Raw genomic sequence first — 26,525 nt, 5'->3', positions numbered from 1 at the left:
TAAGCAGATAAAGCATGTGGTCTGTTACTTAATATGGATTGTTTAATAAATTATATGTTGACGCAGGAGTCACGGACAACGCAGAGATGATCAATGTGATCAAGCGATTGCCAAATTTATTACAAAGCCTTAACTCCTTATATACTATTTCTTACATGCACTTACAGTGATTTGGCATATTATGATTGGATACATGTCTTGAAGACCCTTAGTGACTAACTTATAATTGGTTAAGCACAGGTGTGAGAACTTGACCTCGAAAGCTTGCCAACAGTCCACAGTTCTCATTAACTCAGTGAATTCCAGCTTCTTCTTATATTGCTTGCTTAAGCTTCTTTGGGCCTCTCATGGCCTTGCTGTATCTTTCAGGATTATTCAGAGTTTATGTACTAATTATGCATTCTCCCGTGAGAACACTGTCTCCACAATTATATTTATGGTTTATTGTTGTCTTTGTCATGAGATGACTGGATCTTATATAATTTCAGTTTCTTTTACTAGATTCTAGTAGTATCTCTTAGTTGATTCATTTTAGGTCTATGATGCTTAAATTCTTTCTCAAAAAGTGCTGGTTTACTTGAACAAAAATCAAGAAGCAAAACTAATCATGTTTATTGCTAGAATCCAACAATCGCTTTTGTGACACACAACTTTGCTAGAAGTCTGTTCTGTAGGCTCAAAATTAGTAGTCTGTCAAAACAACCAAGAAAGCTTCAACTCAGATAACCTTCAGAGAACTGTTCCTTAAAGTCTTTTGTAAATCAGAGTATTTCAGTTGTTATTTTAAGCCAGTGTGCTATCAACGTATTTCTGATATTCAACCCCTTTTCTTAGGAATTGGCATTTTTATAATTTCCGTATTAAAATAATATGGGTACTGGAACTAGATAGTTACTAAATCTACATGCCTAGATTCAGAAAAAATGCTCTGCTTTAGAAATTTCCTATCAACATATCATCATCATGCAGACCATCCACACTGCTGTCCAAGAAGTTAGAATATCCCAAGGGTTTATGCCTTGTTGCTTAATTAAAGAAAATAATAAAAAAAAACCAAAAAAAAAAAAATCCAAAAAAAAACCCAAAAAAATCCCCAAACCACAAACCAAAACATAAGCACTGTTTCTTCATCAAAGACACCACATAATTTTCCACTGACAAGTGGGAAATAATTCCATCCAGCAAGTCTGCTTAGCACCCAGAAGGTTTCTAAATGAACAGTCACCAAGAGGTGCAAAACGGTTAGCCTATGTAAGTTACCCCTTAGATAACACTTCAGGTTATCCAAGTCATGAGCTAAACTACCTCTCTTCTTAGAATGAAAGGCAGCCCCTAGTCATGCTGAAGAGAGGAATGTTGGTCACAGTGTTGGACTAAAACTCTAATCTTTCCTGAAAGATAAAATGGGATTTGTAACGGCAATTCACAGCAGGCCAGTCCTTTTTTTAAGAACTGCTCAGAAATACACAGCAAATGGAAGGGTATATATCTACCTCAAAAATGAGGAAGAGAAAAAGTAGGATTTGAACTTGTGGTTTCAAGGCATTCCCCAGCTGGTAATTGGATTGTTGGGCAACCCAAGTGTCCTGGGGAGCAGTTGGCAGTGAAAGCTTAGCAGGGAGCTATTAGACATTTCAGGTCATCAGAATCCTTTTTATCTGTGGCAAATTCTGGTTCCAGTTCCTACAACACATCCTTGCCCAGTGCCTTGTTAACTGAACAATGTGCTCGATTGGGTCCTTCAGTGGTAGCCCTCTTTCTTAACCTCTTCTGCAATATAGCATTGCAGTTGCAACTCCAATTAAGATGAAAAGAATGCTTTCATTTGGGCATCTTTCCTCTTTTCTTTTAACCCTGACCTTCTGTAAAGCACTCCCTTCTGCAGAGATTCTTTACACTTAGAATTAAGCCAATAACCGCTTTTATTTTTAGAAGTATAGCAACAAAAATGTTTCAAAGAACTGCAAAAATAACTATGAATAGTGCTGACAGTATTCTGGGACTATGAAGAAGGTGGTGTTTGGGAACTAAGGGCAAATCATGACTAACTAACGTGATTTCTTGGATATGTGAACAAGGGGAGAGAAATGGATGCTGTTTACCTCTGCTTTAAGGAGGCTTTCAACACTGACTCCCACAACATTCTTGTATCTAAGCAAGTGTGTTATGATCTGGATGGGCCTTTAAAAACTGGTTGGATGCTGGGGCTCGAAGGGTGGGAGTTGGTGGGTCTTCAGGGCTTGATCCTGGGACTCATCTTGTTGCACATCTTTATTAACGACCCAAAGGAATCAACACTACTTGCTCATTAAGTTTGCAGGTGTCACCAAACTGGGGAGACAATGAGCTCAAAGGCTCAGAAGTCTGAAGGAAAAGGCCAACAGCAGCCATATGACATTCACTCATTAAGTTGTGCTTGGGAAGGAGATGCCCCAGCCACAGAACAGGCTGGGGACTGACTGGCTAGGGAGCAGCTCTGATAAAAAGGGGCTAGGGATCCTAGGAGACACCCAGCTGTGTGCCCTGGCAGCAGTGAAAGACCAAGACCATCCTGAGATGTATAAATAGTTGCTCAGCCACCAGATTAGGAGAGTGATCATCCCCATCTGCTCCATGCTTGTAAGACCACATCTGGAGTGCTGTATCCAGTCTTGCCCCCACCCCATCCCCTGTGCAGAAAAGACACAGATAACTTGAAGCAAGCTCAGCAGAAACCACCAGGGGGGATGAAGCACTTGCCCTGTGAGAAAAGGCTGAGGAAGCTGGGCTGATTCAGCCTGGAGAAGAAACAATATTGAGGGAACCTAAATAGCATCCAGTACCTCAAAGTATCCAGAGGTGCCTAGCAGGGGAACAAGAGACAGCAGATGTAAAGTGAAGGAAGACAGGTTTTCAGACTGGCTTTAAGGAGAAGATTTTTACCCACAAGGACAGCCAAACAATTGAGCATATTTCCCAGAGAGGTGGTCCAGTCACCATCCTGGTTTTCAAAACCTGACAGGACAAAACTGAGAGTCACCTGGTCTGACCCCATCAGTCCTTTCAGCAGGAGGTAGAACTAGAGACCTCCAACACTGCTTTCCAATGTGAATGATTCTGACTGGGTGGCCATCAATGCTTTCTTCTTTGAAATGGGTACAGGCACAAACTGATGAAAAAACAGTCAGAAAAAAAGTCCCACCTTCCCAAAAGGAGCCACAAGTGTCTCTTTATGTAGATACAGAAATGCGGGGAGGCATTTTCAGTTTTTAGATTGGTAAAAGAAAATGAAAGGAAACTGTTGAAATAGGCGTGCCTATTACCAGTTTTTTCTCATCTAGGACATCTTGCACTGGGAAGATGCAAGTTCTCATTAGAAGTTTTATTAGATATGTGTCTCAAAGTAGCAAGAATTGCTTTAGAAAGAAGTTACAAATCCTTGTATCTGATCATACAGCAAGTATCGTATGCACTGGGTCACAGTCACCAGCTCTCAAGTGTGTTTTCTGACGTTCAATTTTTATCCTTCTGTTCTTTTGGCGTAGTCCTCTCATGAAGTATCTCTAGTGCTATTCTCTTCCAGACATACTTCTTGGCAATTCCATTGGAACTCATATTTTGTATATTAGCAAAGAAACCAAGTAGTGGCTCATTGGTTTCATTCTATAAGCTTTTTGTAAAGAGTGTTCTTTGATTAGAAAATTTAAGAAAATAATACTGTGTTAACTGTCTATTTTTTCTGTTTCTTTGTTCTTCTCTCCTCCACTTCCAGCTTACACACTCCTCCTTCCCCCTCCCCCCACCCCAGTTCCAGGAATAAGCTTTGCTTTGATTTTAGAAAACAGGCAGGTGTCATCGTTGCCGTGCTGTAAGCTGAGGTGGTAGTGCTGAAAAAGTGTCTAGTGATGGAGTTTGAGGAACACCTTGCTGATAAAACACTGCATTACCCCCGCCTGTTGGTCTCGTGTTTAATTAGACAAGTCACAAGTACTTCCCTATGAAGTACTTACCTCTCAGTCTCAAACATGCATCTGTTGTCAAATGTTTCTTTTTCTGGTATTAAATTTTAATTGCATGCTTCTTTTTCTTCTCCTTTATTGGTGTCTTTTAATGAGACCTTTATAGAGGAAAAAAGAATGTAAATACATACTTACATATGGAAATAGGTATGTGTACACATACAATCATTCCCTCTAAAGTAATTCTGTACATGGAGACAACCTCACTAATGCTAATAAAAGTTTAAGCTAAAATGAATTTTCTGCAGCTATTTCATTATCAAAACTTTCTAATTTTTAATGATATGTCATTCTGAAAATTCAGTTAGGCAAATCTCATCTGGTGCACATTTTGCTAGTAATAATGCAAAATTCTGAACGTTCATGCTGTTGCTACCTCAAGTTAATAGATGTTAATTGGAAGGGAAAAGTGGTAAGGAAATATAATTAGTGAAAGGAAACAATGACCTTTTATAAATGGATTCCTCACTTCATATGATGTTACTGTATTGTAAATCAGTATCTCACTTCTGCACATTGTGTCCCTAAATAAAAGCATCATATACTTCATTTGGGAGTTATTAACCACAGTGGACTTCCTAGAGGTAGGCTATTGATCACTTACCTTATTTTTTTAAATATATGTCAAGCTTATAAAGAAAGATGCATTTTACTTTAGACTTTTTTTAACATCTTCACTATTCTAACTTGCTGGCCTCCTCGCTCGTAATCTGTTTTGCTTGCACAGGCTATACCACTTTCTTCCTCTTGTATCTTCATGTACGTGCTCAATGACTTGCAATTTATAACAGCCATTATGTTTTGCAGTATGTTGCCTATAACTATGTTGCGATCTATTAATACATTATATTTGTTCACAATCACAAAGACAAGATGTCAACATGTCTGTAAAGCTGTCTTGGAAAGACTACTTAAATATTTAGCATGTTGTGATATTCATAAATGCAAAGTGGTGCTGAGAAAAACATTGCTTGGCCAGGTTTATTTGGAAGGCATAGTACTGTGTACTTAGAAGCAAGTATGTCTGCATGATGTTTCAGCTTCTTTTCTTACACTCTAGTTTGGCAGAGCACAAAGATATAAGAGTGAAGACTTGAGAGGAAACAGATTTTTTTTATTTTTATTTTCTGGTCAGGCATGACATAAGTAAACATTTTGAAATGAAAATTTTTAAAGCCCCAAGTTGCAATTATTTTCTGAAGTACCTGTTGTGGTTTCATTTTTCCTTAACAGCTATGTTTTCAGACTTCCCTTCTTACAGGCTTCATTGCAGGAGTACACGTTAGGTTTTTTGATTGTACTTCAGGGAAGGAAAAAGATGAACTCTTTGAAGGTAGAGGTGAATGACAGATCATTAGAAAAAAGACTATTTCCAACTGTAATTCTGTGTGTGTTACTATTATTTGGGGGCATTGTTGTCTCTTAATACTAGCAAGGTAGTGCCCATTCCCTCTGAGTCTGTAGTAATATTATGGCCCTGACCATAATATTCTTACATTAACCCCTAACCACTCTGTCTTTTTTCTGCTGATGTGCATCTGTTACCTTACATGCTTGTGGTGGCTTTGGTTATCACCCTGAGTCTGTTACCCGTTGAGTGCATTCTTTTGATTTAATTCTGAGCTAGTTGTGTGACAGATGCACAGAAGTAGGGAAGTGTTTTGAGTGTGTATATGTAAGAAAGCTCTGAATGAATATATTCAACCGTACACTGTTGCTTGGGTCCTGCTGTCACTAGCTCACTAAAAGTTCTTTGCAGAAGATAAAATCAAAGTTGTTCACTACCAAAATTTTGGTGCATTTGGATGACGAAAAGTAAAGAAAATGCCTTGTTGCATCTTTCAGCCATTTTTCAGTATCTGTTTCCAAAGAATGGTGGGGAAAATAGTAGAATGTGAAATGCACCGAGTTTTCATTTGCAGTGATGTTTCCTAATGAATACTGTTGCATTCCTAGGAAATTTCCTGAAGGTCTGTAGGAGCCGTTTGAGTGTACTGTATGCAGATTTGCTTTCCCATTCTGTTTCTCTGGAGAGCTTGCTTCTCCAGAGAGAAGTACCTTCTCGCTGAAGAGTCCTTTTGGTTTATGGACTTGCTCAGTTGGATCTATTGCAGATTGTATCCATCTAAATCAGTACTGCTGTATTCCCTCTTCCTCAGTGCTAATGCTCATCTGGTCCCATTCAGAGCTGGTGGAGCTTGCTAATGGGGGGGGGGGGGGAGCCCACCAAACACAACAAAAAAAAGAAGTTAACTCTTTTAATAGGTTAGCCTACTGTCAGGTTCCCAAGTCGGGCTGGCTCACCTCTACCAAGTTTCAGACTGGCTGTGCTGGTCTTAAGGAGGCAGAGCGAGGATTTGTGCCCACCAGAGAGGGTGGCAAAATTGCAGCAGCTCCCCTTCGCTCAAACTGCCTTAAACTTGTTGGAATGCTGTATGCCCTCAGTTTGTTTGTGCCAGCTGGGATTAATAATCTTATCAGATGGGATAAATCCATAAGGTACAGCAACCATTTTACTTGCCAGTATGTCATCTGTCATTTGTCTTCAGATAGTGCTTCTCTTAGATTAATGTGGTTAAGTTTTGTGAAGATAGTCATATATTCTCTACCAATGGCATTCAGAGCTGTGCCTTCAAATGGTACATGATTTTTTTGGCGTTTCTGCTTCTTGAATGGAAAATACACACCATTAGAGTAGCTGACCAGTCTGTTCATCAACCAGAAGATCTTTGGAGGAGTGCTCTTTCAAAACAATGACAGATACACCTCTGAGAGAACAAGTTCTTTTAGTTGCATGTGTATCTGTACTACATGTTGCTACATGCATTACTGTACTTACAGAAGAGCTCAGTTTTTCATGCCTTAATGTTAGTACTACCTTTTAGTACATAAGTGGTTCGGAAAATCTTGAAGTGTAGAGATTACTGAGGTTTTGAATTGACACTACTCACAACTGTTGCATTTTAAAAGCTGGTGTTTAAACAAACACACAAACAATCCCCCAAAACTGCCAGATTGTTTATACCTTAACATTTCTCACATAGTTTTGAAAGAGTTTTGAGTGTTGGTGAAATGTTCCCCTGGCACCTGTCAGTAGGGGAAAAAAAAGGATGTTTTTCAAAGGGTTTGAGCTTTGAGTTCAGTTTATCCTTATTTTAGGTGATGTATTTAATCTCAATTTAACTCTAGTAAAGAGTAGTACCAAGATACAGAGCTAGTCTTTGAAGTGTGGAGATGTATTGATTTAGCCGTAGAATTAAGATTTTGTTAAAGCCTTTGTAAAATAACTTCATTTGTGTATTAATGTTCGTAAAGTTTTAAAGAAATTGTAAGAGGAAAAATGCAACTTTCTGAGGACAGATAAAAAATGATCTAATGATATTTTTTAAGTACATATCTTTTTTTCTCAACAACTGTTGGGTGTAATGAGAGGAAGGGAGAGAAAATAGAACAATTAATGCACCATATGTACAAACCAAAAAAACAGTCTGTAGGTGTTATACTGAAAAAGGATTTGTTTTAGTCCTATCTTTTTTATGTAGTTAGCATTTACTTATTTGTTTTGCATTTTGAATGACTTGTATGCAGTAACGGATACTTGCTAATTGTTTTTAATTTTGAGCTAAAGTGTATATATATATGTGTAAGGTCTTTGTATCATTTTCAAACCCTTTCTTGCAGAAAATACTGTATGTTTCTGCATAGTTTAACCCTATAATATATATAGGTGATTTGAAATCCATCAATTATCAAGCAACAAAATTACACTACATCTTAATGATTTGGGGTTGTTTCTTTTGTAGAATAAATAAGCAGCTTCCCCTTCAAATCTGGCTAGGACAGCAGCTGCAGATGAGAATGAGCTTCCATATTTAATACATTCTATTAACCTCACACATACAAACACACACTCACTCACTCATGGACCCCAGTGTCGCATTATAGGTGAACAGGCCCTAATTAAAAGCACGCACCATCTGCCAGTGTGCGGCAGCAGGGTGGCACTCCATAACCATCCTGGTTCCTGTGATTGAAATGTATTATTTATGAACTCAAGGAGAAAATACGCTGCTTGGCTGGTGTAGGGTGCATTAGGAGCTGGATAGCACCATCTAATGGTATGGAGTTCTACTGACTATTCATCTTTCTTATACTTCTTCTCCCTTTCTCAGACTCCTCCCCAATTTTTGTATTTTTCAGCATCATCTTTGGAGTATTTTATGATCATGTTTCAGCCAATTTTGTATCTTGTGTTTCGCTTTTATGGCTGTTGAAATATTACACTATTTGTGGTATTTACAGCAGCATTTTTTTTTTCCTTCCAGCACTGCACATAAGGTTTTTCTTTCTGTAGTAAAAATGATACTGCTCTGATGTGGTAGAAAAGTGGGAAATTATCGAGGTAGCTGAGCAGGATCAGGTTACTGTTGTTTCTCCTACTCCTCCCATGCCTGTGTGTAATGAAAATGTCTACTGATCAGTCTGATAATTTTATTTTAATATTGAAATTTGCCCTATTTTTTATTGAGCAATACCCTACAGACTACATAAAGGTTCTTTGCTGTGTTGTAAAGAACAAGGAGAGATTCAGAGATAGCTACAGCTTTGGACCTTCCTTTCTGAAGGGATCATAACATCTTCCTACTTGAAGAGATTGTGTCCTGTTATTGCTTCTTAGTGGGGAAATGGACAAGGAGGTGTTCGAGGGATAAAATATGCTTTGTTAGGAGAGGAAAGTGGTGAGACAGGGAAGGAGCCCTTTTTATTACGGTTAGTCAGCTTACCTTTGTTGTATTCAAAACTAATAATAATATGTAATGCATTTAGTAGTTAGCTCAGTGACTTTTCGAGTATCCAGAATAAGAACTGTTGCACTGATTCAAAATAATTTAGGGGATGATTTTTTATTCTTAGGCTTGTTGTTATGTTGTTGAGCTTCGCAATATCCATGCTGAACATCCAACAGTGTGTTTATAGCGATAACAAGCAGTAAGGACTGGACTGATACGTGAAACATGAATTTTTTTCTACAATAATTTCCAGTAAAACCCCTTTTTTCTAGTTAAAGAATCTGGTCACTGTTTCAACTCAGGCAATACAAGACCCTGAATAAAAATAATTATGTATAAAACTGGGAAAAATTTATGACTGTGTATGTATATTAGTTTTAAAGATCAGCATGTCTTAAAGAATGTTGAAACATCATGAACTGTGGCACATCTATAAATACATGTCATCTTATTGTTTGTGTTTAGAACATATGCCATCAGAAGGATAAGAGATGCCTTCAGAGAAAACAAGAATGTAAAGGATTCTGGGAAAATAGAAGAACTACTGAATAAAGCCAAAGCAAACCTAGAGGTTATTCATCGGCAGGTATGTTTTGTTTATTTCATTTTATTTAAACCTCTTCCACTCAGTTAACTGCCTTACACCATTACAGATGGAAAAAATAGATCCTTGCTCAAAACGTCTTTAAATGAACAGTAGTTTTTGTATGTCTGAGCTTGAGAAGGTGGGAATCGTCTCTTTATCCATGATGGTTCAATAGGGGATATAGGGATGTTTGTTGCATTAACCGGAACAGGCCTTGCTGTCAAAAGTTCATATACTTTTCTGTTACCTTTTCTGCTGTTTGTTTTACTGTCTCTTCACTCTGTTTCTCTTCCTTTCAATCTTTTTTCTCTCTCTTATGTGTGTTAGATTCTTTTCCTCACACGTTCCTTCTTCCATCACAGGTTTAGAAGAGTCACTGTGACATTCACTCAGATTAGTCTTGCCTTCTGTATTTGTTTTTCCCCACCTCCAGATACAGTGTTAGAACAGTAGCAGAACAAGAAAATCTTAAAGTGAATTAAGTAAATCCTGGCTAAATATGTCCAAGCAATGGGATAGATTTTTCTTTGGAAAAAGTTGAGTCACTGGCAATATTTTTCACTTGACATTGTCTAAGTAGCATTTATAGTATCTCTGTTCTTTCCACTGGGTACCATATTATTCAGACATGAATTATACTTCATTGAACTTTACTTTATTACTTCTCATACATACCCTCTGTCTATCTACAGTGACCACTAGAAATTTGAAGAAAGCAAGTTTCTGTGCCTGAATTCACTAATGGCACTTGCAATGCTTAAGCTGTCCCTCCTTACAAAATCCTTGCTTCCTGACACCCATAGTATCACATTGAGCTCAGTAGTACTTTTATTAAATATGGAATTAATATGGGCACCTATTCCTCCATGGTCTGTTTTAACATTAATCTTTTAACAATCAGTAGGTCAGTTAGCTGGATTCTTATTTCAGGAGGAAGCTGGGCCCTTTAGTTTGGCAATTAAATGTGAATATTTTGGTGTGAGTTAAATTATTTATTTGAATTTTTTTCTCCCAGAAACAGATGCTGTTTTGTGCTACCATAGCTTTGCTATCTTTTTTTAACCCAAACACTGCTATTTCTGTATTTTAAAAGTTTCTCAAAGAAGCAGCTCAAATTGGATTTTGAAATGCCATGCAATTGTATTTCAATTTTGGGGTGCTTTTTTCTCATATCTGTTGGTGATGAGTAGCATTTTCTGCTCTTCCTTTTGAGGTTTTATCTTGGAGAGCCTTGATATCCAGTATTCTCCAGAGAAGTATTACAAGCAGAGGCTGGAGAAGACAATGAAGCAGGGAGTGTCACACGAGGAGAGTCAGAGATCACTCAGATCTGAGCTAGTACTTAGTTAATTAAATTCTAATCAGTAAATTTAGGTATGTAAAATATTTAATCAGTACAGACGGATTGGGGGTCAGTACTATTACTATACTTAATGTTAGTATAGTATACAAAGATTATCATTTAAGCTTACTATACATAATCTTAAATGTTGCATGCATGCAAAACAATGCAACCGATTGATGTTTGGTGTCAGGTAAGGGATCTCTCAGCCTTGAGGGGTAACCTTGAGAGATGACTCTTCTCAAGGGGAGATGACTGCTGCACAGCCAACTGCTCCAACTGAGGGAGAGCTCAATAGACCCTGGAGATATTTACAGCATAAAGTGGTTGATTTGTAGTCAGATCTGCTGTGTTAATGCAATTTCGGCTGCTGATTAGCCCAGTCTCCAGCCAAATTGTGGTTTTGGGGTTCTGGTGCTGAGTTCTCATGTAAAACCTCACCAAATAGGATTAACTTAGGTCAGGTGTACTGAGTACCTGCCTGGACCAAAGTCAGTTAGTTCCAACAGGAGGAGTGTATCCATCACAGCAGTGGCAAAAGATAAGAATACACAGGGTCAAATTTTGCCACTTAAAGAAAGCTGTATTAAAGAAGAAACAATTTATGAATATGGGATGTCCCATAGTAAAATGCTACAGAAAATCTCTTGTGGATTGTGGCTTAAGATAAATCCTGTCGGCATGTCAGAAAATGCTCTGTGATGATTGTAAGTAATCATATAAATACTGTATGTTTGATAAATGAGGAAAACATCAGTGAAGCTACGACAGTGACCATTTTGCCATGAAATTAAATGGATGGCTGAGGTGTACTAAATTTATTTTTGTTTTAAAATATGGTTAACTATGTGGTACCTGATACAACTCTTTCATAATAGCAAGTACTTCCTTTTTCTGAGAAGAGTTCAATTTCAAGGTGTCAAAGCACTTGAAACAGGTGGGAAATACTGCTCTGCTTTACAGATAATGTATCTGGGATGCTGAAATGAGGATGCTGATGTGTAGAACCTTAATGTTTGGGGTACCCTGACTTAAATGACAGTTCTTCCTGGTTCTATAAGCCTAAATAGTAAAAGGCAGTTCTAAGTCAGATGATAGGTACGTCTTGCTAAAATAAAGCTTTTCAAACTTTTTATTTGACAAAACATGGTTCTACTGATTCATCTGAGCCAAAATAAAACTTCTCTCCTATCTGAGTCCTGTGAACACCCAGATGACTCTGTTACTTTAAACCCTGAAAAAAATATACCATTTCTCTAAAAATGGTGTGGGCTCTTGACTCAGGGTGGACTCTTTTCCTTCTAGGTTGTGGGTCTGATCTTGCACATTTTATGATGCTGTTTGTTTTTTTTTAGCTTAAAGATTGTCCCTCGGCCTCAGATAGGTCTTTCAGCTGCCTTTGAAAGTGTAGGAAGAGCAGGCAGGCTTCACTAATCTCTGTCTGGTCTATCCACTCACTGTCCTTTGTAAAGTAGTTGGTCTTAAGGACTTTTTGAATTCATTGGTTGCTAGTGAACATTTTGATCATACATAAACATATGCATGTGCTTACACAAAAATCTCAACACATGTTTTAGCTTTGCAAATATAGAAAAACTAGTGTTTAATACATTATAATCAAAATGTTTTCAAGCAAATGACATTAAGTACCTGTCTTTCTGTTAGGCGTTTGTTACTTGGAAAGAAATTTCTCTGTGGAAAGAAATGCATTCTTGCTCCCTGTTTTAATTGAAGATCTAAGTAATGAAGTCATCTGACATTATGAAGACATTATATTTAAAACTAACCAAGCATAATAGAAAGTGATTTTATTTTTAAATGCAGAAGCACTGAAGTAAACATGAGCACTAGCATACTTTTACTTTTTTTTTTTGTTATGTTTGGGGTTTATTATGGTGCAGCGTGTCTTGGTAGTGCTGACTTTTTCATAGCTTGTTGATAGAAATTAAATAATATCCCACTTTGCTGACAGTTTGTTGTTACTCCAAAATCAAATTGATATTCACTTTACATTCTAATTTATGGTTTAGTCATCAAAGTGACCATTGAAGTGTAAGGTTCATAAATAACTGTGAATCAGCCTACTGAGAAATGTGAAACAGTGACAGATTACTGTCATTTTGTTCATGTCAGTCACTGTACAATTTGCTTGAATTTATAAAAGTAGCTTTATAACGCTGAAAATCATGGATGAGCATTAATTTCTGTCTTAGTCCTCCTCTGCTTGTTATTGGTTTTGATTTAAAAATGGTCTGGCTAAAGGAAGCAACAACTCTGATTCTTTACTCAACACTGTGAAGACTTCTTTTGTGTATGCTTACTGTGTAAGCAGCACAACTCATGGTGGCTTCCCTGTCACAAATAAGTTTGAAATAGAAAGTTTTTATAAGTTTTGAGGCTAAGTCTTGCGGTCCTTCAAGGATTATCGTAACAGCCATTCCCCAGCTATGCTAATATGCTTTCATTTGTGAGTTTTCATTACTACTGGAATATGCTAGCAGTAGGAGAATTTGCCTTGAAATGTTACTGCTGTTGCCGAGATTCACGATTCATAGAAGCCACTTTGAAGATAGGATAATACTGAGTGATTCGAGACATTGCTAGTTTCCTTTGTGGCATGTTGTCTCTCAAGTTTTGAACTGAAAGTATAAAAGTGAAATTCAAAAGTTGTGTTACACCTGTGTGCTCTGATTAAACCCTATTTTAATTTATAGAACATCTCACTCCTAAGTATTTTTCCACAGTACTTTCTTCTTAGTTTTATATTGTAGCTGGAAACCACCAGTCATCTTGTTGTCCAGATATGAAAGGTTATTTTGTTTTTCCTGGGAGCTCTTAAGGCTTTAGTATCAATTGCACTGGTTTTGACATCACACAACTACAGTACTCTTCAGTAAAACAGCTATAATATTTCACAGCCTTTGTTTGTCTCTTTAAATAATTCAGACTGTTATGAATCATGGTTTGCACAAACCTCTAGCAGAGAGACAAGAAATACACTGTTTGCAGTTACACAGTGAGGTCATGTGGATCTGCTTCCTTTGCAGCTGACTGGTCATCGGCATTTTCAAAGGGAACTATCTAAACTTTTGTATTTCTTTTGAGTTTGAGTTGACCTCTCTTACTGTTCCCTTCAGATGTGTAGAAGAATGCCGGAACATGGTTCTGAAGTATGAGAACTCTTATAAAGGTTCCACTGATAATGATAAGTATTGAGTACTTGCAGCATTTTTCATGTTTGCAGCATGCTATAAGTGCATCCTAATCTTTGAAATATTTGCTGATTATAGTAATGTTAGCTCTGTTTCTTTTAAAGAGATGCTTTCATGACTATGCCTTGATAAAAGGCCATGTCATACTTACTTGAGATTTCAGATTCATATGCTTCTATTTCTTCATATTTGCCATTTCTGATAAAAATCATTATCATGGTCTTGTTCTGAAATTTTTGTACAATAAGAGCAGTTGAACAGTTCTGGGGTTCTTTTTTGGGGTAAGGGCAGACGATAAGTCAAGTTGCCAGTGCAGCTGTGTGTAACCAAATACTGTGCGTTCTTGAGGTGTTCCTTAACCAGTATTTCACCTTAGTAGTATCATAGATACAAGTAATAGTGAATGGAATTGGAAAGGGTACTGAATAAATGTACAAAGATAGCAGTCTTATTATTATGAACTGGTAATAATATAGCCATAAGGGAGCATATTTCTATTAATCAAAATAGGACTAATATTAAAGCATGTTTAATAAATATTAGCGAGACAAGCAGTTTCAGTTATAGTTACTCTAAAAAACCCTGAAAGGTAGAAGTACCTTAGTTTACGGCCCCTGCTTCGGATCTTATTGCTAATCCTTTGTGGCTCTATCAACAAATGCTTCCATTGTTTTCCTCATTCCAGTTCTAGTAATCCTGTGGTTGATTTGCAGCAATAGCAGATAAATGAGTAAATGCCAAGGTATATGTATTTCTGGACTGAAACCATATTGCTGAATATTCCCTAGATTGGTACCAGTTTACACGATTGTGAGTGACATTGGAATTGACTATCTCAAGAACTTCTTAGTCTTCAAGAAACAGTCTGTGTATCTGAACATAGCTGTGTTTATACTTCAAAGCACTGTAGGCTGGATGACCTTAGCAGAGGATTAGTTATGAAAATTCTTACAAGTAGTTTTAATTTCATCCTGCAAGTCATATTTCTGTCTAATTTTTATGAATACATAAGAAAGTTGCAAAATACCATATAATGTATTTGAGTATATTAGCAGCAGTTTCGAAGTCAAGAGGAAAGAGTAGCTCGTAAAGCTCTTTGAGCACTCTGAGTACAGGGTGCAGCACCTTGACTATGTTTCACGTATGTATAAGATACTGGCAAGTCATGTTGTCATGTTTTCCATGTTGGTGCTCTAATGCACTTTCCTTTTATCGAGTTTGTCATTGCAAGGAAGTTCTGAAATCACAGATTAATCTGCTTTTCTTGAGAAGATCCTTGAACCTATTTTATTTCAGCTTCACAATGGCAAATACCCATTTTTCTACAAAAAAAAAAAAAGAAAAAAAAAGTAGAATTACAGTTCTTATCTAAGAGGATTGTCCTTGGAAGTTTGCTGCTTTTTTTCTAGTATCACGTACTTTTATTTATTACGTTGCATCTACAAATTCCAGCAAGAATAGAACCAACATTATGCACATGTATTCCTGCCTCGTGAGCTGTTTAGTTTGTTAAAGTAAGTATAGACTCATGAAAGAGTTTTCAAATGCCTCATTCACAGAAGAGCAGGAGGTGAGTGTTATAATCAAATGATGGACAAAGATCCTGTTTAAAATTTCATCAAGTCACTGCACAGTATTAGTTTTTGAAGGTAATTAAGCATCTTTACGCTTCTAAGTACTTGGAATGGCTTCTAGAATTCAGCAAATGTTAAGTGTGGTGAGCCTCCTTCACTTACCTTGCTCTTATCCTGTTGCAGTACTGGTAGTCAGTTTTTAATTGCTTTAGCAGATCATGAGTTCTCATTTGATTGGCTCCTTACGTGCATTTACTGAAATTATGTTGTAATCTTGTGGCATAGCCAAGCACTTAATTTTTATCAGCTGACTTTGGTTTTTAGAAGGCATTAGGGGGATTTTTCTGTGGATTGATTTTATTTTATGTTATTTTATTTTATTTTGAAGCTCTGTGGGTGGTATTTTTTGATTTTTTTTTTTTTTTTCCTCAAGGTCATTTAAATCCTATTTGTTATGTTCAAGTTGTACATACTTTCCATGCTATTTGAATACATAACTCAAGAAATATAAATCTATGTATTTTCTCGTTTATAACAATAGCCTACAAGGAAGAATATGAGCAAGAAAGCAACAGAAATCCTTACCATACATTAAGTTTCAGTGCTCTTTACCTGGAAAGAGACACAGATGCAGGTGGAAGAATAATACAGGATAGATAATACCTGTCTTTTAGTAAACAAGAGAAAACTGGAAATTGAAATTGAAATAGGGAGGCTTTAAATTCAGAGCTATACTGGTTTTGTATTCAAGTATGAGTGTAAATGCATTTTATGTCCATAAGGTTTTTTCTGGGGGGAGGGAATGAGGAACAAAGAAAAAAATGTAATAGGACTACCTTTGAAAAGTTAGTAAAAGTTACCTGGTAAATTTGAACAGAAACCCAGGTGAATTTGCAGGATACGTTAGCAGTGAGGTCCACTTTGGCCAGCCTTTTCAAACAGCTTTTTGATTTTGGCATGTAGGACAGCTTTGGAGATGTGCAATACAGTAACAGATGCCAAATGCCCAGAGCTGTCATATCAGCTTTATTTCTAGCTTCTCAGTGTGCAGGAAGTATAACAGACATTTTGCCCATCTTCAGGTGGCATGGCTCTCCAGGTGGCACCTGTGTGAGTCCCCAGAGTGGTGTTAATCCTTAGGCTGTCATTTAACTCTCCACTTGGAGAGCAACATTGTATTTTCACAAGTGATTTGCTGCTGTTTGCCCTGCTGACTGAATTACGAGTGTCAGGTTCCACCAGCAATATTAAATGCCAAAGCAGACCCTGAGTTGAAAGTAACCTTTAGGCTACAAGCAGAGGCAATTCAGAGGTAGAATGAGGCTTTGTCTTTCTGATCTAAGAGACTTAGTTTAAAACACAGCATTTAATGTATGCAGTAACCTTTCCTAAAAAAAAAATAAAGACTGTTCAGTGTTGGCAGCTGCTTTTTAAAATACTTTAATTATCTGTCATAAACAGCTGTCATTACTTTCGTTACATGTATTTAGTGGCTAATCCAGTGAGGTTGGGGCCTTATAAATAATAAGTAGTTATATAATATATCCAGAACTCTGAGCATCTAATGTTATGTGTAGAGGAGGGCTGTCTGAAGGGCAGGAGAAGGACTTTTCTAGTGAGCAGTTTGGCATGGCAGTATGTCTTACCCAGTCAGGTAAAGGCTAGGTGTAAACTTCCACATGAATAGAGAAGTAGAGTAGGTTTCATCAGCCAGGCCAGTCAGTAGCTTTTTTTAAACAGTTGGCAGCAGTGATTGAACCAGTCTATGCTGAAGAAAGCCCCAGAAGCCAGGAGAGCTCATGTTTTCAGGGAGGTATGTTCATCTGCCACTCATCACTTCCTGCTTTCTGCTTTCCTGTGTTTATTGTTGCAAGGGCTTCTGCCCACTGTGTAAATGGTTATGGTTCATAGGGGTGGCAGTTGCAACAAAACTTCAAGGGGGCCTCTTCCAAATGAGGTAACGGCAGGTGCATGTGGGTCCTAGTATAAATATAAAATACAGCCAAGGGAGGGGAAGTAGAAATAAGTGCTGGTAGTTTTGATCACAGCTCAGATTACTTCTGCCATATTTCTAATCTGACTGTATGATCTTGAGTTGATGCTTGCCAGTCTGGTTTGTAGTGATTCCAGTTGAAGGATGATTTGAAGACTGAGTTTCTAACATTAACCTTTGAGCAACTTTCTGTCTTTCTTGCTGTGCAGCTCTGCTGTGGAGCAGAACATTTCTGGAGGATCTCTTTTTTACTGAATAGGAAAAAGAGAAATATGGCAGGTTTGTGTGTTATTTATGAAATGTGTAACCTTGTAAAAGCCTTTCATATGTATTGTGACTTATGTTCATGTCAGAACATAGATCTTTCCTGAGCATCCTTTTTCAGTGGTGTTACCATGGGATAGACCAGTTTTAAGTATAGCTAGACCTTGAGGAAATGAAAGGGATTGCTGTTTTGAGGACTTCTGAAAAATGTAAGAAATACAACGGTGCTGTTGTTATGACAGCGATCTCTTGTTTTGATCTCCCACAGTCTTTTGTTTGCTTTTTATAGTCTGCTGGTTTATTTTACTTTCCTTGCTGAGAAAACTTTCCTTCCTGGTTTTGTATACTGCTACTGAAAGGAGACAGTGGCATCGCAACTGAGCAGGTACACACTTCCCTCCAGGAGGAGCTTTGGCACATTTGTCTGGTGCCTCAGATCCCCAGGACTGTGTTCTGCTGCCCTTGAACTGCAGGCTGTAATTCAGGATGACGATGTTGGTGTTGACGCCCTCTCTGTCTGATAAATCTCCTAGTCCTGTAGCTGTGGTACAATGGCATTTTTTTTAATTGCATTTTCTCCCTTCTATGCTCAGTCATCAGTCTCTCAGTATATTACAGTTACAGCTTTTTCCTTTACAGCTAACAAAGGGAAGAAGGATCATTTTAGCTTCTCTTTAAGCTATTTGCAGTCTTTTCTGGCCTTTCAGATAGTCATGTTTCTCCACTCAGCACTTCGAAAATGCGGTATATAAAATCTTACCTGACACTCTAAATAAGATGCCTGGTTTTGTTTCTTCCACAGATAGTTCGCCGAGTCTAAAGAATCTACTTTTGTCTTAATTTGTAGCATAAGGCCAGCCTGCAAAGAGCTATATTTGCCCCATTTGCTCAAAAAAATCTGTCTTCACAAGTACTTTTTATTTCCCCATCTTACTATCTTGATGCTTATTCTGTTGGTTTAGTCACTAAAAAAAACGCTTTCATTACCCAGGTGCAAAGGTGCCAGCTGTTAATTTAAAATTACATTTTGACAAATGAAACCTGTTTCTAAACCCTACCAAGGTTAACTGTCATTTCATAAAAATATGGAAAAATAAACCCCAAAACAGTTACTTGAAAAAAAAAAAAAAAGAAATCCTTCTTCACAGTCCTCTGTTTCTGCTTTTCTGTATGTATTGTAGTCTTCTGGAGTTCACTCTGGAGGGCCATTGAATACCCCGTGGATCAATGTAGCACCAAACATGGTCTCTAACACTATTTGTATGAATTTGTAGCCAGGTAAATTCACAGTGATACAGTTTTTGACAATAAACATAAACACGTGTGGCCTTCATATAAAGCTCTTTCAAACAAAGAAGCTTTATCATTGACACATTATGGTTCCATTTCACCTTTTTTTGCAGTAATTTGGATTCTTTCTACTGTCTCTGTATTAAGCTGCTTGTATTTGAGGGAAATGTGTTCCATCCATGAAGTTTGGATGAAGGTTTAGCTTTAAGGAAGAAAGTTGCTAGACTCCATTATCAGCATGTCTGATCCAGTCCTTAGAAGTTCAAGCAGGGAAAACTGTTTTCTAGACAAGAGTATCAAGAGAAGTTTAATTAGTGTTTACGCAGTCTCCTTGGTACTGGTGCATTGCTGCTGTCTTTAGCTCTGTACTTTCTGAGGTTAGCCTGGAATTTTTTTGGCCGTTAAAAGCTATAGCTGCAGTGCCCTTCATCTTGGTGACAGGCATTATGCCAGTACATTAATTCTGAAAACAAGTAAAAAGAAGAAGAAAAAAGGAGACCAAACTCTTCCAGTCACATTTAGAACACAAACAGACTGATTCCTGTTGTTATTCTCTCTGGGGTATGTCAGAGGTATGGACTGCCTGGAAGTTCTTCCTAAGCTGTTTGCTTTGCAGGAAGGGAACCATTACTAAGCAGAGTTTCAAGATCACCTTTGTAATTTGGTCACCTGTAGAAAGTGCATAAATACATACTTTGAAATACAAATTTGTTCTTCATCCTGTAAACAAGGTCTTGTCCCTCACTAGGGCAGTTATAAATACTGCAGTCTAGTGGCTAGATAATACGTACATAGTCTTTCTGTGTGAGTGTAATTCACTTGCTGAGGAGTTGTTTTGTAATTTTTAACCATACTTTCATCCGGGTGTATGGTTAATGACACTTACGTGACCTAATCACTTAGCCTTTCACATTAATGCAGATCTTGTTTGTAATTATGTTGTTAACCCAGTGCTTTGGTTATGTGTTCAAATTATCTTAATTTTAATTGAAAGTACTTTTTGTCTCTCAGAAGTCTATTTTCTATGCACATTTGTCAGTAGTGAATACTTAACCGGGGGTGATTACTCTCTAACTGCTTGTGCTGGTATACCTGTGGGAGGATAATCAATCTTGTGCTTTTTAATTGAAATCAATAATGTGTTTACATTTATCAATATTTCTTAATTGTAAAGTTATAACAGTGGAACTTCAATAATAAATCATGCCAATGGTTAACTTCATACATTAGACTTTTAAGAGTCTCCTTAAGCAGTCTGACATGTTGTAAATTGCTTTTAAATGATTTGTATGTATGCTTATGGGGAAAGAGGAGAAAAAATTAGTAAGGAAAATCATGCTGTAGAATAATACTGAAGAACTAACGCACTAACAGTAAAATACCTTTACCACATGTATGGTATGCTTTATGGGAAAAAAAAGAGCTAAGTCTTTTCAAAGTGCTAGTTTTTATTACTAATAATTTTGTCAGTATGACAGTATATGTACATTTGTTGTGCCATCCTAAGGGACTTGTCAGGGCTGGGACTGTTTCCCTTCTCCCAGCTGTACAAGCAGTGCAGAGGGCAGAGAGAAGTACTAGCACTACTGCTCCTTTACAGAAGTGAGTTCCAGGAGATCAAGGCACCCTGATTTTAACTGTGCATTTCACCATATGTCTGTACTTACACTGTTGAGGTAGAACTGAAGGAGGCTGCTTCTTCTTAAATTTAAGGATATATTTAAAGACTTTGCATAGGGAACAAAATTATTTGCCCAAGTTCACAAAGTGTGCATACAGGAAGAAGTAAAGCATGATATTCCAAGTCTTGCACTACTGTCTATCTCAGTAGGTATCCCTTTATCACCTACCTCACACTTCTCTGGCCTCTTTAAATCCAAGTAGCAGTAGATTGGAGAACATCTGCTTAGACAGAGACCTGGCAGGTTGCTGACCACATTGTTTGTGTCATCCCTACAATGTTTTACAAGCTTCACCAAGGACAATATAAGAATTAAAAATTCTGCCTAACAAGCAATAAAGAAAGATTTAATAGTTAATGCTGTTATTTTCTAATTAAGTTAAAGCCACTGTGAACACCCGAGGTAGAAAAAGAGAGAAGTGGATAAGCTGCTGTTTGTGGGGTTTGCAGTTTTACATGTCTTTTCAGTTGAGATCCTAAAGGTGAACTTCAGTTTTTCGATTACGCATACATACACATACAAAATTCAGATTAAAGTAACTGATGTGGTTAAATACGATATAAAATTAATTATTCTAATATCTTACTGCGTAGGGACTGTTTTTACATACTGCTTGTAGAAGGAACTGTTAGCTGAATCAGTTGTTATCTGAAATGCTGTAGAATTGAATGGCATTTTGCACAGAGTTAGAGAATAAACCAGTTGCTTAAGCTGAAAACAAGACTAAAAAAAATAAATGCTAATTTTGGCAAAGAACAACAGGTGAGGGGTTTGAAGAGCTGGAAAATGAATATGACTAGCATCTTTAACAGTTGAAACAGTAGGAGAACAATATTTATATACCCTTTATCAAGGCGTGAGTAAAAACTTCACCAGGGTCTCAGTCCTAGGAATCAAAAAGACGGATTTAAACATCCAAATCTTGATACAGGTAGCAAAGTTCCCCATCATTGGAGCAGTTCAAGATCAGGCATATTTGCATGCCTGTTCCTCTTGCCTTTTCTGTTCTCCATTCTGGCTCCATCCCTACATAGTAGTCTAGCTTAGTAATTTAAAATTGTATATTTCTCTGTATTTCAGATAAGATGCTATTGTTAATAGATCGATAGTTTTTATTTCACTTGTTTAAACTTGTATGAGAGAACAATGGCTGGCCGATGGGGAAGTTAAACACCAATATGAAGCCTAATGCCATCCTACCCAGTGTCATGTTTGAAATTTTTACTTCTGTAGCTCCTTTCCTTTTCGTACTAACTGAAGAAATCATGTGTTGCCCAGGTCCTAAAAAAAGACCCTCAGAAGTTTTGTTGTCAGTGTGTGCAAAGATGGTTGTCCTCTGACATCAAGGCTAACTTTTATATGAAAAGACATTAAAATATTAAACGTTTCAGTCTTGCAGCCATTTTGTTGCCTTCTGGCAAATGTTAAAAGTAATAAATTAAGCCTCCCCCTAATTTTTAAATGAGATGAGACTGTTAAGACACAGCTGTCTAACAAACAAAATTACAGTGATTACCAAATCAAATCGCATTAAAGCAGGGACGTGTAATCAATCTGTTTGTGAAAGGTAAAGCAATTCAGAAGACAAAACCATCGACATTTTCTTTCGCATGGCAGGTTAAGTACATTCATGTTGCATGTGGAGGGCTTTGCAGTAGGGTGCTTGCGTGAACAAGTTATATTTAGTTTAAAAAGCAGACATCCTGGAGTGCAGCTGATATGGTACTGCTGCACAGGCTCTGAGCTAGAGGTCGTTTGCATCTGTGCCTAGAAGTGTAAGCTTGGGCCAGCATATGAATGTGTGAACACAAGTCTTTAGGAAGTGATGACCCTTCAGTGGCATTCAAATTGTATTTGCCCTTTTCGTTTCAAACCTGCTAAGATACCCAAGATGCCCATAACACTAAATTTAGTTTGGCTGTGTGGTGGGTTGACTCTGGCTAGGTGCCAGGTACCTACCAAAGCAGCTGTTGTCACCCCCTCCTCAACTGGATGATGGAGAGAGAATATAACAAAAGACTCACGGATTGAGATAAGGACAGGGAGAGATCAGTCATCAATTACTGTTATAGACAAAACAGGCTTGACTTGGAGAAAATTAATTTATTACCAGTCAAATCAGAGAAGGATAATGAGAAATAAGACCAAATCTCAAAAACACTTTCCTTCCACCCCTCCCCTCTTCCCAGGCTACACTTTACTCCCAATTGCTCTATCTTTTCCCTGCCAGTGACACAGGGGGGGGGAACAGGGAATGGGGTTTGCAGTCAGTACATAACGTTTTTTCTGCTGCTGCTTCCTCCTCAGGGGGAGGACTCCTCACACTCTTGTCCTGCTCCACCACGGGGTCACGGGAGAGCAGTCTCCCACCAACTTCTCCAACATGAGCCCTTCCCATGGGCTGCAGTTCTTAATGAACTGCTCCAGTGTGGGTCCCTTCCATGGATACAGTCCTTCAGGAATGGACTGTTCCAGTGTGGGACCCTTCCACAGGGTGCAGTCATTCAGGAACAGACTGCTTCAGCATGGTTCCCCTCTGGGGTCACAAGTCCTCCATGGGCTGCAGGTGGATCTGCTCCACCATGGACCTCCGTGGGCTGCAGGGGCACAGCCTACCTATGGTCTGCACCATGGGCTGCAGGAGAATCTCTGCTCCAGTGGCTGGAGCATCTCCTCCTCTCCTTCATTGACCTTGGTGTCTCATATTGTCACTCCTCTTCAGCTGCAGTTGCTGTTGTTTTTTCCCACATTATCCCAGAGGTGCTACCACCGTTACCGATGGGCTCAGCCTTAACCAGTGGTATGGATCTGTCTTGGAGCAGTCTGCGTTGGCTCTACTATATGCAGGAGAAACTTCTGGCAGCTTCTCAGAGAAGCCACCCCTGTTGCCCCTCTGCTACCAAAACCTTGCCATGCAAACCAAATACAGGCTATTAGCATGAAGAATGCAAAATCTTGTTTGAATTCAGATGATTTTCATGCATTGTCCTCCAAAAATACCTGTAATACATTTAGCCTGGAAGTAGTGGCAGATAACTCAGTGAAGATCTGGTTTTGTATATTGACATAAGGTGGCAAAATCTGGCTTTATACCACGTTGGTTTCATCAGTGCTGCTTGATTTTGGTTTGTTTTCAACCTTTCATTTAAAGTATAATTGGAGTTCTTTATTTGACTTACTGGGTAAGGCTTTTCAAAATATAAATATCAGTCTTGTACCTCTAGTACAGAATGCTGTGAAGCTGAGAGAAGGAGAGTCTGACCTACTCTTATAAAAGAAAACAAAACGGAGAAAGGGTGGAACACAGGAACAGAGAGATCCAAGGTTTCTCACCATATAGTAATGGATATGACCTTTAATATTGAGGCCTTTGGATCAAATTTAAGTTGGCATAAAAATTTTCTAATAAATTCCCTGCTGAATCTCAGAGGTTTTTTTCCTCAGATTTAATTCAATAAGGTCACAATAAAGCCAGTGCTGTCTGTGCTATTGTAATTGCTCTCAGCAGGCTGATAATATTATTGCAGAGAAGTGCCAGCTACTGTGCTTTTATTTCTTTCTTCAAGCACTCTCCTTCCTACAAGCTTGCTCCTCTTGCTCTCAGGTCTACCCTAAGTAGGAAGTGAAGCAATTTTAAATGCCATTTGCTTCTCATTTTAACATGTTTTTATAGTAATGCTTTCTTGAGTCTCTTCAACAAAGGAAATAAAAGCATAGCTCGTCTTATTGCAGGATAATTGGAGCCTTGTATTTCCTTTCCTTAATTCTCATCCAACCTTTATATATTCGATTCAGCCTTTAAGTTCTTTAAAGCTGACATCCCTAAACACTCAATGGTTAGTTCACTTTGGCTTTCTGTTTTTAGGGTTGTGGAATAGCTGTGCAACTAAAGGAGTTTCTCTTAGGTGTGTGGGGAGAAACACTGAATTCCCACCGTCCTGTGTTTCATTAAAAAATTACAAATTGCGGCTTATCACAGCGAGGCATACATATTTGGGGTCCTGTACTTGTAGATTAATACCACATATGTTGTCTTTTGCAATGTGACTTTCAGAACAGCATTGCTAATGTGATGTTTCCTGTGAATGCATATCTATGCTTAGTGTGCTACTGGTGGATTTATTACCACAAATCTTGTATTGGAAGTAGATCAGGACAGCAAATAAATGCAGAGTGCTGTGATTGTGGTTCTCTGTATAATTCTCTGTGACTGTGAGACTCATTGCAGCTTCAGTATTAATTCTGCATAAACTGCACTAGCTGAACGTTAAGCTGCTAGATGCAATTTCCTCCTTTTTCCAATCAGAGCTGCTGTCTGAAATGTCAAGTTTCTGTTTGTAGTGATGGCATGTTAGGAGCTGTGTACATCATGGCTTGTGCTTTTTAGCAAATTAAGAGGTGTTTTAAAATGTAAATAGATCACAATTACTATTTGGGGTGAGTCTTTTAGGTGCAGGGCTAGATACGGGGGTTTTTAGATATGGCTAGATGTGGTGTGGACAGAAAAATAATAGTCCATGTTCCCCTACCTCAGCATAACTGATACCTCTGGCCTTTGTAGTTTCAGGTGACCAGCCTGTCCAGACCTAAATGCTCCTGCTGGTATCCACATCAGGCTTCCCACACCCTAACTGGCTTCGCACTTACCCATCTTAACTCTCCTGGTCCGTCATCTTCTCCTTGCACTCTCTTTCCCTGGGGCTAGAATTTCTTACCTGAAGTGTCACGCGCAGAGTATTTTTTTGTGTATTTCCAGCCACATGCAGATACTTACAGTTCTCTGCCCATGGCATTCATTGCTGCCAAACAAGCCAGTCTCTGTAGAGAAGAAAATTACTAGTGTGGATCTTCAGCTGCTTATTCACATACTCAACTAACATGTGCAGTGGGATATATCTTCTTGCCCACAGGCAATTGATTGTAAAACATCTTTTGTTGCTCCTCATTTCCAAAGGCTTTTCCATTTCTGAAATGCATACAGCTGTATTCTGCCCACCTTCAACTTTCATGGCAAGCCGAATTGCTCAGGGCTACCCCACAGCATGCAGGCAGTTTTGATATTGCATAGTATTGCTTGCATGTCTGTGTTAAGTCTGCTTCAGTAATTAAAAAAGCAAGAGATGATGATCTTCAGTCATAATGTTTCACCTGCTTTCATATTGCTCATCATTTCATCTTTCTTTGTTTTTTTCTTTAATTGCTTTTGATGTCTACCCTGAGATGCACATCTTATGATGCTGATAGGATGTATCAGTGCCAGCACACTTGAACTTTGGTGAGAAAACCAAGCACTTCTGCAATGTGTGGAGTTCCTCACCACCAACATGCAGGCATGCAGAGGGAGGTCACTTCTGATCAATAACTGCTCATTGCTTTTTATTTATGACATAGCATTTTAATTTATATTTCCTGCTGCTGACAGAGGGAACTAATTTCTGTTGTCAGAGATGCAACGCAGCTACTTTAAAGCAGAATGGTCCTAAGATGAAATGATGTTACTGACCTGAAACACTTCAAAAAGCTTGATTCCAAAGCCTGCTGTGGTTTGAGCCTGCAGCTTCTGAATAGGTTAAGATCGCTCTGAATCATTGTGAGACATGATCAGATTGTTGCTTTCTAAATTAAATAATGAAGCATTTGTGTGTGAGAGTTCCTACTGTAATTAGGAGTTAGCTTGTGCTTTGGAAAGATCAGAATCTGCATCACATGATGGTAGGATCTGCAGTTTGTTTTCCAAACTTGACTTTCAGTCATAAAACGTGAAGTCTTCCAAAATCCAGGCTTGATTTATGAC

The 26,525-nt window shown here is 38.1% G+C and overlaps 1 protein-coding gene across 5 annotated transcripts in view; it reads left to right on the top strand.

Moving 5' to 3' along the window:
• Positions 1–26,525, top strand: part of LYRM4 (LYR motif containing 4) — a 91,040-nt gene that overhangs the window by 13,612 nt on the left and 50,903 nt on the right. For 2 of the 5 annotated variants that reach the window (XR_009742686.1, XM_061449404.1), the window contains exon 2: positions 9,254–9,374. Coding sequence is in view for 4 of the 5 variants with exons in the window: in XM_061449404.1 (XP_061305388.1) it covers positions 9,254–9,374 (121 nt within the window). In the remaining variant the exon portion in view is untranslated. Of the gene's footprint in view, positions 1–9,253; positions 9,375–9,736; positions 9,758–9,807; positions 9,835–10,587; positions 10,771–26,525 lie in introns of those variants that run through there. The other 3 variants (XM_061449403.1, XM_061449405.1, XM_061449407.1) reach the window with 3 other exon arrangements.

Source organism: Pezoporus flaviventris, unplaced genomic scaffold, assembly GCF_033815535.1.
Source record: "Pezoporus flaviventris isolate CSIRO_AGI_PZ_B2104156 unplaced genomic scaffold, CSIRO_AGI_Pfla_v1 ptg000007l, whole genome shotgun sequence".
NCBI classification, from domain to species: domain Eukaryota; kingdom Metazoa; phylum Chordata; class Aves; order Psittaciformes; family Psittacidae; genus Pezoporus; species Pezoporus flaviventris.
This window is presented reverse-complemented; position numbering and strand designations above follow the sequence as displayed.